Genomic DNA, 15,666 nt, shown 5'->3' on the forward strand with positions numbered 1-15,666 from the left:
GAAGGAGGGGTCGTACGGCCCCCCTCCCTGATCCATACAATGGCCTTGGGACCCTATACCCAGGGGCTGGCTCAGTGAAATTGTCCTGGGGCCACTAACTTTCGGGACCCTGTCTGTTTCCCAGTCCGCAGGCAAGGAAAATGTAAAGTTCTCCCACCGGGCGAGAGCAGCTTTGTGCTCACGCCCGGTGGTAGAACAAAGCATTTGTCAGCCCGCGCTCTCTGGCAGGGAAGTGCTTTGATTGCTCCTACCCCACAGGAGCAAAAGAAAACTGCACCCACGGTGCTGGAGCAATGCCAGCTCCCGCTGCAATGCTTTTTTTCTTTAAATAGGAGCAAGACTAATTGTGGCATGTGGAAATCATGCCCTAAGTAACTATACCTTGCCATGCTCTGCTAATTACTGCACATATTTAGATCACTCATGGCGTCTTTTTCTGACATCACTGATAATATCACTGCAACATTTGCAATGAAAGTATTGATGGGAAAACTTTGCATGACAGGGGTGCGGGTTATAGTTACCTTAGGGCAAGAGTTATAGTTACTTGAGATAACTATAAGTGGTGACTTTCTGTGATTTTTAGAGTATAAAACATTAGGTTGTTACTGAACATTTCACCTAACTATAACGTTACCCCTGTGTTTTCCAGTGAATATATGTATATATCTATAGATATGTGTACATATATACACACACACACACAAACACCTTCCCCCACACACACACACAGGTTCTACGTAGAGATTAGGGTAACTGATTACAGCTATTGGGGATGTGTGATTAAACATGATACACATTTTTGCAACATTCTTTTTATTCTATGAAAGGACTATGGAAAGTATGATAATAATTACCATTATTCTGATACATATGGTTTATGTACTGATTGTACATAATAATTAACTTAACAGCTGTGTGCGCCTACTATTTTACGGGTCCCACGTGACTGTTCACACACTGCAAATAATTGTTTATCCGCTAGGATTGTCTGATTCAAAACCACCCTGAATCAAGAGGAGTCTAACTCATCATACAGAAGAGCGAGAAACACCTGCCTGTTCTCCTTTTCTCAAGAGTGAGTGTGACTCATATTACCCCTTGGGGCTAAGGAGGTCTAACCGGGTGTGCCCACCCACTGCAAAACAGCCAAAACTATTTGATGGTATAACTACCCTGGCAAAAATAAGCAATGTATTCATTCATATTTATATTGAGCATGAAACTAGAGTGCGGTCAGGCTGGAACTTCACAGGTTCATCCAAGTTTCACTAATCAAAAAGCAATACAGATCATCTCAAATGCAATATCCAACATTGACAGGCCTAACATGTACTCCCAATACAGGTCATAGTGCACAAACCATTTAAAACACAGATTAACAAGTTGGTAAAAGCTTCAAGAACAGTGTTTTAAAGGGCGTGTCCTTTACCCTCTATTGTGCTTGAACCCACCACACGTTTTGTCAATGGCGTCCTTTCACTGGTTCAGCAGCTCTCTCTGCAGAACTCAGGGTCCGATTCACAAAGGTAAACTTACACTTTTTTTCGGTATTCACAAATAAACAAATTAATAGTAAGTTTATGACCATCACGGCGTAGAGGCTGGTGCATTTATAAAGTTTGCAATAGACTGCGTCACGTCCAGGAGGGTTCTTTGGAGGCCAGACTCTGGCAAGAAATACAGAAAGGTCATGCCAGTCATAAATAACGGTTTCACCCGAATCATAGTTTACAACTACTTGGTGTCAATGAATTCTGGGGAACAAACCCCTCCCAGCTGGCATTAAAAGCAGTTATGAAGAAGAGCATCAGGTTGTGGTCCTTTCATTCGGATAGAGCAATATTGTCGAAAAGGAAACACGCCTGGGCAGTGATCACTAATTTTAAACCTGGAGCTGTACCCCCTTATCAAGCACGTTTGCATTTTATTGGAAACAAAAGTTCCTGGCTCTAAGGATGGGTGAAATGCCTTTTTTAAAGAACCTTCCAGAATGGCGCCACCCAGATAATCATATCCAATGTAGGTTGTGCTGCTACCATACTGAAGGAATGGAACATACAGTTTGTCTATGCCCCGCAATGCTTACTGTTAGACGATTTTTACTGCAAGAAAAATGGATTAGGCTCGGAATTCGATCATGCCGCCAAGCCATAATAGCAGCCTTAAACACGGACAACGTGAAGCTGAATAGCGGGTTAAAACTGTTGGAAGTCATCGGCGCTGCTAACCACTCCCCACTACAGCAGAGCGGCATTCCATCTTTGGGTTCAGTAACAGTTTTCCAACCACCAATAAACTGGTGATCCAAACTTGGTCTTCGAGTCGAACATTAACTGCCAATAAGCTCTGCAGAGTTTTAAGTAAAATGATAATTTTGTAACTTTCTGCAATTTTATTTAGTGTTATTTTTTAAGAATATGCTGCAAGCGTTTTTATATTTTAACCCCTTCGGTGCTCATGACGGAACGGTTCCGTCATGAGCGTCGGTTGAGCTGTGCTCATGACGGAACCGTTCCGTCATGAGCCCGCCCGCGCAAGAAACGGTCAGCACCGCGGCGGAATTCGCGCCGCATGGAAGGGGTTAAGGGTTTTTAATTAACCAACAATAAAGTTCTTACCATTACCACTGGGAAATGGTGAATAACCATAACCATAGTAAGTTTATGACTGGTGATACTCCGCAGTCAGAGCGGAGAACTTTGCACACAAAAAGATAGGACGGGTTTATCTTTTTATGTACTGAGCTCTCTGTCCCGACAGTGAAGCCTTCGCAGTTGTAAACTTACAATGAACTCAATAGTTTGTGAATATCGAAAAAGAGAAAAATTACACAAACGTGTAAGTGTACCTTTGTGAATCGGACCCTCAGATGAACTTTATTATACAACATCAATATTTCAGCAACTTCTGGTCTGAAAGCTTTAATGTAAAAAATAATTACAGAAATATACATGATACAAAAAGAATGTAGGAACAGGATGGCAGAAAACGAAAAAGACAAATTATAAAAAGACAAACTATAAAGTAAATCAGCACCCTCCTCTTGCAGTGTAAAATAGGTGTATTGAAAGTCACTGATAAAAGTAGGAAGGGAGTACCCTTACCAACTTAACAATCAAACCCTAATTAGGTCTCAACATTTTTCTGAGAGAAACTCTGCTTAAAGAACAAGTTACTTACCTTCGGTAACGATGTATCTGTAAGAAACATTAGTTAGTTAGATTCCTCACCTTAGAATATCCCCAGGCGTCAGACTGGATCCGGAAGATTTTTCGTCAGCAATACACCTTGCGCGTCGCTAGGCGTCGTCTGCGGCTCCGCGTCCGTCGTCGGCGTCGTGCGCCGGAATGACGTCGTCGGAGTACTTAGACGCCGCCCTCGCGCGCTGACGTCAGTTCTTGTACATAGCTTTCCGCGCCAGAAACGCAGAGCCATGCAAAGACCGACACTGGTGCCAAAAATAAAATCTAGGGGCCTGAAAAGGACAACCTTAACCCTAGATGTCAGTTCGCAGAACGGGGAGGATGGGTGGGTCGGTGAGGAATCTAACTAACTAATGTTTCTTACAGATACATCGTTACCGAAGGTAAGTAACTTGTTCATCTGAAAGAAACACGTTAGTTAGATTCCTCACCTTAGAATAGATACCCAAGCAATACCATCCCCGGTGGTGGGTCTGCGAACCAAGATCACACCAGAAAGTCCTGGAGGACAGAACGGCCAAAGAAGCCATCCCTCCGGACTTGGCTGTCAAGGCAATAATGCCTGGCAAACGTGTGTAGCGAAGCCCACGTCGCCGCCTGACAGATGTCCTGCAAAGGGACACCCCGTCCCAAAGCGGTAGTAGCCGCTGTGGCCCGAGTAGAATGGGCGCGCAGCCCAACAGGAGGGTCCTTTTTTGCCAAGGAATAACACATTTTTATGCACAAAACGACCCACCGAGAGATGGTCCGTTTGTGCACAGCTTTCCCCTTCTTAGCACCCACGTATCCAACGAAAAGTTGGTCGTCCACCCGGAACTGCTTTGTGCGGTCCAGATAAAAGGAGAGCGCACGTTTTGGGTCCAGACGGTGGAGCCTCTCTTCCTCTTTGGAAGTATGCGGAGGCGGAAAGAAGGTGGGCAAGGTGACAGACTGCCCAAGATGAAATGGAGTCACCACTTTCGGAAGAAAGGAGGGACGAGGCCGAAAGACAACCTTGTCCGGATGAACAGAGAGAAAAGGAGGCTTTGAAGATAAAGCCTGGAGCTCACTCACCCGTCTAGCCGAGGTGATGGCTACCAGAAAAGCAGTCTTAAGCGTCAGCAGACGAAGAGGACAATTATGAAGAGGCTCAAAGGGAGCGCACATTAGAAATGTGAGAACAAGATTCAAGTCCCACTGAGGCATTACAAAAGGAACAGGAGGGAACGTGTGAGTAATGCCCTTTAGAAAGCGTGTAACTACAGGGGACTTGAAAAGAGAAGGCTGATCAGGAAGCCGCAAGAAGGCAGAGATGGCAGCAAGATAACCTTTTAGGGTGCCCAGGGCAGAGCCCTGCCGGGCCAAAGAAAGAAGAAACAGTAGAACCTCAGAAAGAGGGGCGGAAAGGGAATCCACAGCCTTTGCTGTGCACCATGCCACAAATTTGTTCCACCGGCAGGCGTATACCGTCTTTGTGGAGGGACGCCTGGCTGCCAGAATGATATCACAGACTTCAGGAGGCAAGTCAAATGGCATCAACTGCCGCCGCTCAATCTCCACGCATGGAGGTGGAGGCTGGACAGGTTCGGGTGGAGGACCGTCCCCTGCTGCTGCAACAGAAGATCCTCCCGAAGGGGCAGACGTATCGGAGGATCGGTCAACATACTGAGTAGCTCGGGATACCAGTACCTTCGTGCCCAATCCGGAGCCACCAAGATGACTTGGGCCCGGTCGTGCCTGATCTTCTTCAGCACTCTGGGCAGAAGTGGTATAGGCGGAAAGGCGTACAACAGACGGCAACTCCACTCGTGACGAAAAGCGTCGCCGAGCGAGTGCCGCCTTGGAAATTCCAACGCGCAGAACTGCTGACATTGCGCGTTCTCTTCATGGCGAATAGATCTAACCAAGGCTCTCCCCACTGCTGAAAGAGACCTTGCGCCACTTCGGAGTTCAGACGCCATTCGTGATCCATCATGCACCGGCGGCTGAGTTTGTCTGCTCTGGCGTTCAGAGAGCCCGCCAGATGTTGAACCACTAGGGTGACGCCCTGGTGTTCCAGCCACGTCCAGAGGCGCAGAGCCTCCTGACAAAGGGTCCACGACCCCACCCCGCCCTGTTTGTTGCAATACCACATGGCGGTGGTGTTGTCCGTGAACACCTGCACGACACTTCCCCTGACAGAGTGAAGGAAGGCTTTCAGTGCAAGTCGGATCGCTCTCAACTCCAACAGGTTGATGTGGAGACGAGACTCCGCCGGAGACCAGAGGCCTCTGATCTCCGCCTCTCCCATATGGCCACCCCATCCCAGGAGGGACGCATCCGTCACTACGACATGCTCCGGTTGGGGAAGGGAGAGGCTCTTGCCCTTGACCCAATCGCGGTCCGTGAGCCACCACTGCAACTGCTGTGCAGTGCCCTCCGAGATCAAGACATGGTCGGACAGGTTGCCGTGATGCTGGGCCCACTGAAACTTCAGGTCCCACTGCAGAGCCCGCATGCGCCGCCTGGCGTGATGCACTAGTAGGATGCAGGAGGCCATCAGCCCCAGAAGCCGCAACACTAGCCTGACCGAAACCCAGGATAGAGGCCGAAAGATGGGAATCAGGGCCTGTATATCTCGGACCCGCTGTTCCGGTGGATGGACCCGGAACTGCGCCGATTCAAGAACCGCTCCGATGAAGAGGAGCTTCTGAGAGGGACTCAGGTGTGACTTCGGCACGTTGATGGAAAATCCCAGCAAATGCAGGAGATCCGCCGTAGTCTGGAGGTGGGAGACGACTGTCTGGGGCGAGCCCGCCTTCAACAACCAGTCGTCGAGATAGGGGAAGACTGGAACCCCTGATCTGCGCAGATGAGCTGCGACCACCGCCATCCCTTTCGTGAACACCCGAGGGGCACTGGTGAGGCCGAAGGGGAGCACGGTAAACTGAAAGTGCTCTGGGCCCACCGTGAACCGCAGGTAACGCCGGTGGCCCGGCAGGACGGGGATGTGGAAATATGCGTCCTGCAAGTCCAACGCTACCATCCAGTCTCCGGGGTCTAGGGCAGCTAGAACCTGAGCCAAAGTTAACATCTTGAACCTTTCCTTCCGGAGGAAGGCATTGACGTTTCGGAGGTCCAAGATAGGGCGTAGGCCCCCTTTGCCCTTCTTGGGAACCAGAAAGTAGTGGGAATAACAACCACGACCTACTTCTGGGCTCGGAACGCGCTCGACGGCCCCCTTGGCCAAGAGGGCCGAAACTTCCTCGTGGAGAAGATTCAAATGATCCCCCGAGATACGGTGGTGCTGCGGTGGCATGGCTGGAGGGGTCGTCTCGAAGGGGAGGGAGTAGCCCCTTCGGACGATTTGCAGCACCCACCTGTGCGATGTGATGGACCGCCAGTGGAGCAGGTGATGGCGAACTCTGCCGCCCACTGGCGTGGAATGGGCCTGAAAGCTCGGACTAGGAAGGCTTTGAGGCGGATGCTGCCGGGGTGGATGTGGGCTGACCTAGCCGTCCTCCAGAACCGCCTCGGCGGAAACCACGTCCGCGACCGCGCGCAGGTTGGTTCTGCGGCTGGTGGCTAGGCGCACGTGAGGAGGCACCCCTTCCTTGGCCACGAAAGGGGCGAAAAGCGGAAGTTTGCGACCGCGGGGCCGAGAGGCCCAAGGACTTGGCCGTAGCCCGGGAGTCCTTAAAGCGATTCAGCGCACTGTCCGCTTTCTCGCCAAAAAGGCGAGTGCCATCAAAGGGCATGTCCATGAGAGTGCTCTGGACATCGCCCGAAAATGACGTGGACCGCAGCCAGGCGTGACGTCTAAGCGCCACTGTGGTAGAAATGGCCCTACCCAGCGAGTCCGTGGTGTCAAGCCCACACCGTATAGCATGTCGCGCGGCATCCCTCCCATCGGCCAGAGCCTGGGTAAGTCGTGTCCGGACCTCCTCCGGACACAGGGGCAGCGCGTCCTCCACCGCATCCCACAGAGAGTGGGAATAACGGTCCAAGAGACAAGCGGTGTTCAAAGACGGCAGGCCCAAACTAAGGGAGGAGAACAGCTTCTTGCCAAACTGTTCCAGTCTCTTGGAATCCCGGTCCGGCGGGGCGGTCGGGAAAGAGGATTGGGAGGTGGAAGCCTGGATAACCAGGCTCTCAGGGGTAGGGTGTTGGGACAGAAAACTGGGGTCGCCCGGAGCAGGGCGGTGGCGCCTGGCGACGTTCCTGTCCACAGGAGGAACTGTGGAGGGCTTGGACCAGGTGCCCTGCAGAACGTCAATGAGGGCCTCATTGAATTGCAGCAGAGGCTCAGTGGAGCTTGCTGCAGACTGAAGCACCTCAGTAAGGACGTTAGTCCTCACAGCCACGGCAGGCAGCTCGAGCCCAAGGGCTGCGGCCGCCTTGCGCAGCACCACAGAGAAAGCAGCGCCCTCCTCCGAAGCCACAGTCGGAGGAGAGACAAATCCAGTGTCTGGAGAGGTACCCAGGCCACTGGCCTCCCCCCAGTTCATCTGCCCAGTCCTGGGACAGTTGAGCCTGAACGGCCATAGGATCCTCGGATCCCTCCCAGTTGTCCCCATCATCCGATTCCTGGTATACAGGAGAAAGTAACGGAGCCGGGTGGTAGACATAATGTGTCTCTAGCGGCGCCGATCGCGGCGTCCATCGACGCCGTACCGGCGCCGGGCCCGGAGTGGGACTGAACTGGGGCTCGACGTCGAGCGGAGTCGACGTCGAGCGGAGTCGACGTCGGCGTCGGGGGTGGTACCGGTGTCGACGCCGGCGGAGGAGGCGTGACGAGGTCGACCGGCGTCGGCGGGGACTCGAGAACGGGACCCACGGGCGCTTGCGGCGTCGAGGCCGGAGCCGTCAACGGCGCCGGGGCCGGAGCCACCGGCAGGCAAGGCAGCCCAGTCGGGTCCGCGGGGCCCGAAGGCGCACCAGCGGGCGCCGACGGCGGAGCCAGGTTCCTCATGGCCGAGAGGAAGGCACTGACTTCCGCCGGCGTCGCGTTAGTCCCAGGGACCGGAGGGTATGGGGACGTGCGTGGCGCCTGCGGCTCCGCCGGAGCCGCGGGGGTGGAACCACCCTGACCCTCGGCCGAGTCGCGTGACCGGCGAGGGGAGTCCGAAGAGCGATGTCGCCTCTTGGACTTCTTGGAATGCTTCGACTTACCCGAAGACTTGGATCCCGACGACCGATGGTGACGTCGGCTGCGGCTCCGCAACCGATCCTTGGACCTCCTCCTGGACCGGGATCGAGAGGCGCGCGGAGCCGAGTGGCGAATCTCGAGAAGCTTACGGGACCGCTCCCGTCTAGCCTTCGAGGTCAGGGCCTTGCAGTCCGAGCACGACTCCGCGTCGTGATCAAGGCCAAAGCAGTAAAGGCACCGGCGGTGATGGTCCGTAACCGACATCAAGCGGCTACAGTCAGCACAGGCTTTAAAACCAGGCATCCTACCGGCACCGGAGTCGAGACAGGATCAAAAAGGATCAAAAAAGTTAGTCAAAAATTGACTAAAGGGGTAGCTCTCCCGGATCTGCGCTTACTGGCGCGGAAAAAAGAAGAACTGACGTCAGCGCGCGAGGGCGGCGTCTAAGTACTCCGACGACGTCATTCCAGCGCACGACGCCGACGATGGACGCAGAGCCGCAGACGACGCCTAGCGACGCGCAAGGGGTATTGCTGACGAAAAATCTTCCGGATCCAGTCTGACGCCTGGGGATATTCTAAGGTGAGGAATCTAACTAACGTGTTTCTTTCAGATTCTTGTAAGCTGTGGCACAAACAGCAGTCAATATGTCCTTAGAAATGCATATTACGTTCAATCAATGTTAATCATTTTTACATTCAAAAGAACACAATAAAATTCCCAAACTGATTTAGAAAAATAAAAAAACTTTTATAAGCCCCAAAAATGTCAAAATCATGTAAGGGGAAACAGAGATATTATTTTTTTATGCAAAAAGTGGCAAGTAAAACACAGAGTATCAGGAGATCTCACCAAAACTTTTAATCTTGGGACTTAAGTCTACTCTAGGGAGCTTAAAGAATACCAGTAGGACTAGGTCCCAAGCTGGCTCCAGATAACATACATCATTAAAGTCTTGCTGAAACTCTGAGCAGGGACATAGCTGTATTCTCTAGCGGCTTAGGCCGCTTCACTGCTGGGGTTGATTTGCAGTCTCACCCAAATCCAAACATGTACCTTTTGGATTTGATCACGTTTTCATTTCAACACCGATCTATAACGTCACTTTAACCTTAGTATCTTTCAGTGAATTTCTAGTTTTAAAAAAAGTAATCTAAGATCTTAACATCATACTTTACAAGATGTGAATTTCAGTTTTTGTTAAAACAGGAGTTCTTATTACCACACCTTACTACATCCTCACTTTAACCTTTGTTGTTTTTGGTGACTATATACATGTATACATAAATGTGTGTTATAAACAACTTTCCAAGCAAAATGAATTGTAAAAGTTGATCTGCTGTAAAGTACAGTGTGATTTATTAAGGTAATTACAATGTGACTGCGCAATGTAACCTACCATATTGAAGTTAACATGCGTTGTTACAACTGATATTCAACATACATATTGTTTTTCTGAAATCTACATTTCTGGTAAAGCTTTACTGAGAAGTTCTTTATTGTCTATTTTAGATAACAATCTGACTACAGTATATTTTTGTAATCAATCAATTTTGGATTGGCTTATCTCCCTTTTGTCTTCATTAGGACAAACATAGACATTGAAAATACCCTGAACACAATGTTACTAACTTACACTACTTTCAGAGACACAACTTTAGCGAAGTGTCTCAAAATTTCAAAACTTGAACAATTGTTTGTATGTAACGAATACCACCTCCTTAGGAGTACTTACCGGCATGCCATCAAAATGTTGGTTACTTGTTTGAACTGATGCTATTTCTTCTGCAGAAAGGACACCACTGACATATTTGCTTGTAAACTTATCTACAATACTGAAGATTCGTTTTTCACAACCATTCCACCACAACCTGACCATAGCTGGCAAATCTTTTAACGTAATGCGATATACAGAACAAGCCAAGTGGGGAATCTCCGATGACAGTGATGCTACACCTGTGGAGTAAATGAAAAATAGGCTGTTAATTTCACATCTAAGAAGGTTTGGAGGCTAGATTGATATCCTAGTACTTCAAGTGATATTATTCACATCTTACATCCATGTGATGTTACAAATTTGCCTTTAATTTGATCTGCTAAACTCAGTATAGCAAGTTTTCCACCAAGTCAAATTACTTTGGCCTCCAAGAAGGAACCTATACCAACCCGCTCTCACCTTCCTATGTCTGAGTGATGCCCCCGCTTCACAATTCAACTGTTTACCTCAGCCATTGATCACTTCTTCTGCTCTCTTGGGTTTGTTACCCTCACTCCTGAAGACCACTTCCTGGGAAGTGTGTTATCTGGCTATCCCAGGACCATTCTGCCCACTCTAAGATGGCAGAACCCCTCTCTCTGCATTCTGAACTTCCTAGCCCAACCTCGAGGTGTGGCTACCAAGGGAGATGACCCCAAGTTTCCCCCTCTACTTTCCGGGTTCCAGCTAGTCTGCCTAAACAATGAGGCTGCACCTCTCCCAAGTGTTCCCCATTTGCCCTTCAAGGGTGGCTTCAACTTTGAAGTTCACTTTTTGGGCCAACACCCGTGCAGGCTTCCTGCAAAAGGGAGGTAACACCTCCCTCCAGTGCACTCCCCTAGTGTCTCCTTTCCTGAGAGTTGTTAGCACGTCTCCACAGGAGGGCAGAAAGCTGTCTCAGGTTTAAGGTCCATGTGCAGCAGTTAAGGGCACAGGAGACTGAAGGCAACAAAGCAGCAACTTTGTAAAAGTTGCACCCTATAACTTGTTACATTAATTTTGACTTGAGAACAAAGTCGGGCTTAATGTAGCCAGTTGTTTGATTCCTTGGAGTATGAACTTTGGATGCACCATTCAGGAGTTAGCAGAGCTGAGTGGTCAGTGTGTAACCCCCACACTCGCTAACGTGGCAGGCAAGTCTTTCCACAGTAAAAACAACAGTTTTGTGCTTTCACTGTTATAACATGTCAAATACATGTTCTGCCCATAAAATATGCTGCACCCTGTCTTGGGGGTTGATATGTCTGTCATAGGGGTGACTTACAAATGTTTCAGGGGGAAAGTAGGCTTTGCTATGGCCTTTAATTGGCAAAGTCGGGCTAGCAGTTAGAAACCGCCCTTCCAGTCTGCAATGGCAGACTGGGAGACTCGTTTTACTTTTGTCACCCATAAGGTGGCACAACTGGTGCTGCAATCCCTGGAAGGACTCTCTAACTTACAGGCCCTGGGTACCATATATTAGGATCTTACAGGTAAGTTAGCCTATGCCAATGGGGTATAGCCAATGTAACATACATGTTTTGTGGTCAGGGCACTAGCACTGAAGTCTGGTTAGCAGGTCTCTGTGCACTCTCAGAGTTGGAAAACTAGCAGCATAAGTCAAAAAACGTTGGGGTGACCCTACAAAAAAAAGCATTTCCTTCCAACTCTTCATACTTTGTATTGCGCGTAGTTTGAGCAAAGGAGGTGAATGAGGGGTGTATGGTCCCCATCTAAATGAGGGTGGTGCAGGCATAAGACTCAACCAGGCGTCAAAGTCCTGTAGGATGTGGAAGCACTGGTGAATTGGTCTGTCCTCTATAATATACTCAGTTATTGTTGTAGGTCATCAGCAAAAAAGTAGAGTTGAAGGCCGAAAAGGAGGCCCATGAGATGACTGATGCACATCTGCTATGGGTAAACAGGAGCACTTTTGTGGAACCATGAATACAACAGGGCTGAAAGAAAGGATATGTTTCTAGTCATATTCTCTAGCTGCCCATGTCGTCATGGTGCACATAATGGTGAATTCCAAAAGAGGGACCTTTGTTGCCGAGCTAAGAAAAAGTAGGGCCGCTATAAAGCTCCAACTTGTTTGGAAAACTAAGCGCATCACAGAGATCAGGAAATTTAAACCCCAAACCTGTACCATCTACCACTTCCAGTGAGCAGTTTATCACACTGCTGTTAGCTGTAAGAACGGGAGCTCTCAGATAGGAACTAAGTGCCACACATCTATGATGTGTGAATATTTAATTCCAATTTAATTCCCAGGTGATTACATTTTAAATTGCAGCAACTGTCTAGTTATTATTAGGAGAGTGATGTTGGTAGTAGTGATTTCAGTGGTGTGCCCATCAAATGGGTACGCAAACTAAACATCTGCTGTTGTCCTCCCTGTGGAGTCTTTTAGATTTTTCCTGCATGTTCCACTGATTGCTGTATCATTGATATGGGTGTTCTTGTAAAAACATTAAAGCATATTGATTGCACTCCATTCATCTGCCACCGGTTAGCAGAGGTCATGATATTTCTGGGAAACGTACTTGGTTTCAGATGAAATTATTTCCACTGTAAGATGGGATAGAGACAGATCCCAATATCCTAACACCAGGTACTATAAATCTTAACACTGTACAGATGATATTTCACACGTATATTTCAACCACACATACACTTGGACACAAAACATGACAACACAAGGGAAAAGCAATCTCACTGCTGGATCCTTTCCTAAATTGTCCTTTCGATTGACCCAATCCAGATCACGTCATTGATATACAAGGTCTTAGCACTTCAATGCATCTTCCTTTAACCGTTTCATGAAGGGTGTATAGTGCACTCCAGGACAGAGAGCAGAACAATTCTTTTTCCATCAAAGGGATTCTGTTTGTAAGGGGGTTTGTCTCATTCGATTTTTCATGTGCCTGATTGTGTTGAGTTTGTACATGGCTCAGCAAATCAGATTAACAGCATGGTAGGGTTGCCACTAAACTACTGTAAATGGATGCAACACAATGTTTCAAAACAGATTATGAATAGATGCTCTCAAGTGCCCTTTTTGTACAGCAACAACACCAGATCTAGAAAGTCAAACCACTGCTAAAAAAACACATAACGAACACCAAACTGTTTGATAATAGTAGTAACTCACCAGTTCTATTCACTCCAATAATGTAAGATCTAAGAGGCCTGCATTCACAACATGAGGAAACATTGCTATTTTGCGGGAGCTACTAGAAACAGACACTAAACCTACAATCTATTTAGTAAATAAACAGACGCACAACCATCCCATGTGTCCCCTGCTGACTGGCAAGATATCAAACTGCTTGCAAGCTGAGAGGATATAAAGATGGTTCGTTGTGACTTGAGGAGGGTTGGGACTTAAGGTTTTCTGAAAGAATTCTGCAAGTCAGGGAATCAATTTAGGGCATATGTTTTACATTTACTGATGTAATTTGCAAACACAGACACCTAGCTACAGGGGCAGCAAAGGGTACGTCAGAATGTGCTTAAAGACAGCAATAGCCATGGTAAAGAAGGGAATGTGGATTAGTTCTTCCATACACTGTTCTCACACAATACCTTGGGATACTCATCAATTTGATTCGGCATTGTTTTCCACCTTTCCATAATTACTGTTACATAAATATCAGGTTCATAAACTTTAGGTAATTTTGTATGTATACTTGTATATTGATCATATTCTGTCTCAATGCAACATTCACTGCTCCATCTCCTTTTTGTGTTCTTGTTTTTTCCTACATTTTCCTTCACATTTCTCGTATTTTAGGGCTTGGGTGCAAATGGCTTTAACTGTCTGTTGGCCAAAACTATTGTTTCCAATAGACGCTCAGTGAGCTTTGGGTTAGCCCTTTGCTCATGATTGGAAGACTGTTGTCTATCTCACTTCCCGGCTCCTGATTCAATAACATTTTCTTTTATTTGCCCCACCTAGGAGCAATGGTTTATCACATTGTTCTGACTGGATTAGTTGTATTCTTCCACTGCTTAACTGAGGAGACTCTTTATTTTGCTTTCAGTGCTCCATGGAAGGGCATCTGTTTTTTTGTTTTATCTGTCCCCCACGTGTTGCTTACCTCCTGAACTTCCCCCTCCCCCCTCAACTTTATTACTTTAAAATACCACCACACCACCCAGCACCTCTGTTTTTCCTCCCACCTGGTCTTGCTAGTTAGTGGCGTTCACTTTCCCTCCACTTGCTCTTCTGCTGCTCCCCATTCCTCTTGATTGCATTTGTTTTTTTACAATTCTTTTTTTCAAGAGTTTGGTAGCTGCAATTTTCTACAGAGCTGCACTTTTTTTTTTTTTTAAGTGCTAATGTGGACATTTAATGTCTGTATTTATTTTTTTAATTTACTGCTCTAAAATGGGCATTCTGCCATCTTGGAATGGCAAGTAAAAAAAAAAAACAACAAATACGGCAGCAGCATTTGGAACGCACACACACACACACACACACACACACACACACACACACACACACACACACACACACACACACACACACACACACACACACACACACACACACACACACACACACACACACACACACGCACACACACGCATGCACACACCTGTGAGTCGCGACATATGCATGCATACTTCGTGACATGTGGTGGCCATCTTCTAATGGATTCTCCTTATCAGGCAACCCGTTCGAAGTCTGTAGAACAGAAATGCATATGCATTGCAACACATGCATTTGCATGCCTGTACAAACAAGTATTGCAAAATCCAATGGGGGTGTAATTTAAAGTCAAAGTTTGGTTTTGCCAGTGCTTGTTTAAGATGGAGCTGTATTCACAATACAGGACTCCCTGTATCTCTATCTTGTGCTCCAAATTCAGTTTTTGTATTAATGCATTTGAAAATGCATTTCTTAAGTGGAGAGGCATGCATTAGAGTCAGTGCTAATGAGAGCAGATCATCTCCGGTGACGGCATAGAGCCAGGTGTCTATGATTCAGGTTGATTTTACTCCGAGAATGTTCATGTGATAGTTTTATGCAGCAACAGTTGGCCACTAACTCGCATAGTACAGATCCCTGCCTGGAGCTTTAAATATGTAAGAACAAATAGTTATGAAATGAATTTGAGCAAAAACAACTTAACAAAAAACCCAAAATGTTCTATAAACACAAAACCTATATTTAAATTCAAGCAAAATAAATAACCAAGATAAATGTACTCACCTTTGATGGTTAATTGCAGATCCTCTGTGAAGAAGGTATTTGCATCCTTACATAAAACATCAGAATTCTGTCCTGGAAAGCCTGGTGTTTGAGGCATTAACTTGAAGAGGTGGTGGAGAAGTTTATTCAGACTTTTACTTTTTCGAAGATATTGTGAGTACAGCACCCGCAGCTGGTGAGAGAAAGTAAGTCATTTTTCTTATGTCTGTACGATGGGTTCTGAGCATGTGCTGAAACAAGACTGCCATTAAATTTAAGACAAGAGTGTAAACGTAGTTTATTAACACAAAACTGCACCTGCTTGCAGCAAGAAGGGTTAGACTGGCAAATGCAGAACTTTGATTGTGAATGTCCAAAGGGTAATATTCCATAAGTGGGCCATGTAAATTTCAAACAA

At 47.4% G+C, this 15,666-nt stretch overlaps 1 protein-coding gene across 1 annotated transcript in view; it reads right to left on the reverse strand.

Moving 5' to 3' along the window:
* LTN1 (listerin E3 ubiquitin protein ligase 1) overlaps nucleotides 1-15,666 on the reverse strand; it is a 452,785-nt gene that overhangs the window by 38,094 nt on the left and 399,025 nt on the right. The window contains exons 26-27 of the mRNA XM_085623083.1: nucleotides 15,270-15,441; nucleotides 10,049-10,269 (exon numbers count right to left, since the gene is read on the reverse strand). Of these exons, the coding sequence (XP_085479209.1) occupies nucleotides 10,049-10,269; nucleotides 15,270-15,441 (393 nt within the window). The remainder of the gene's footprint in view (nucleotides 1-10,048; nucleotides 10,270-15,269; nucleotides 15,442-15,666) is intronic.

Source organism: Triturus cristatus, chromosome 8 (genome assembly GCF_964204655.1).
Source record: "Triturus cristatus chromosome 8, aTriCri1.1, whole genome shotgun sequence".
NCBI classification, from domain to species: Eukaryota; Metazoa; Chordata; class Amphibia; order Caudata; family Salamandridae; genus Triturus; species Triturus cristatus.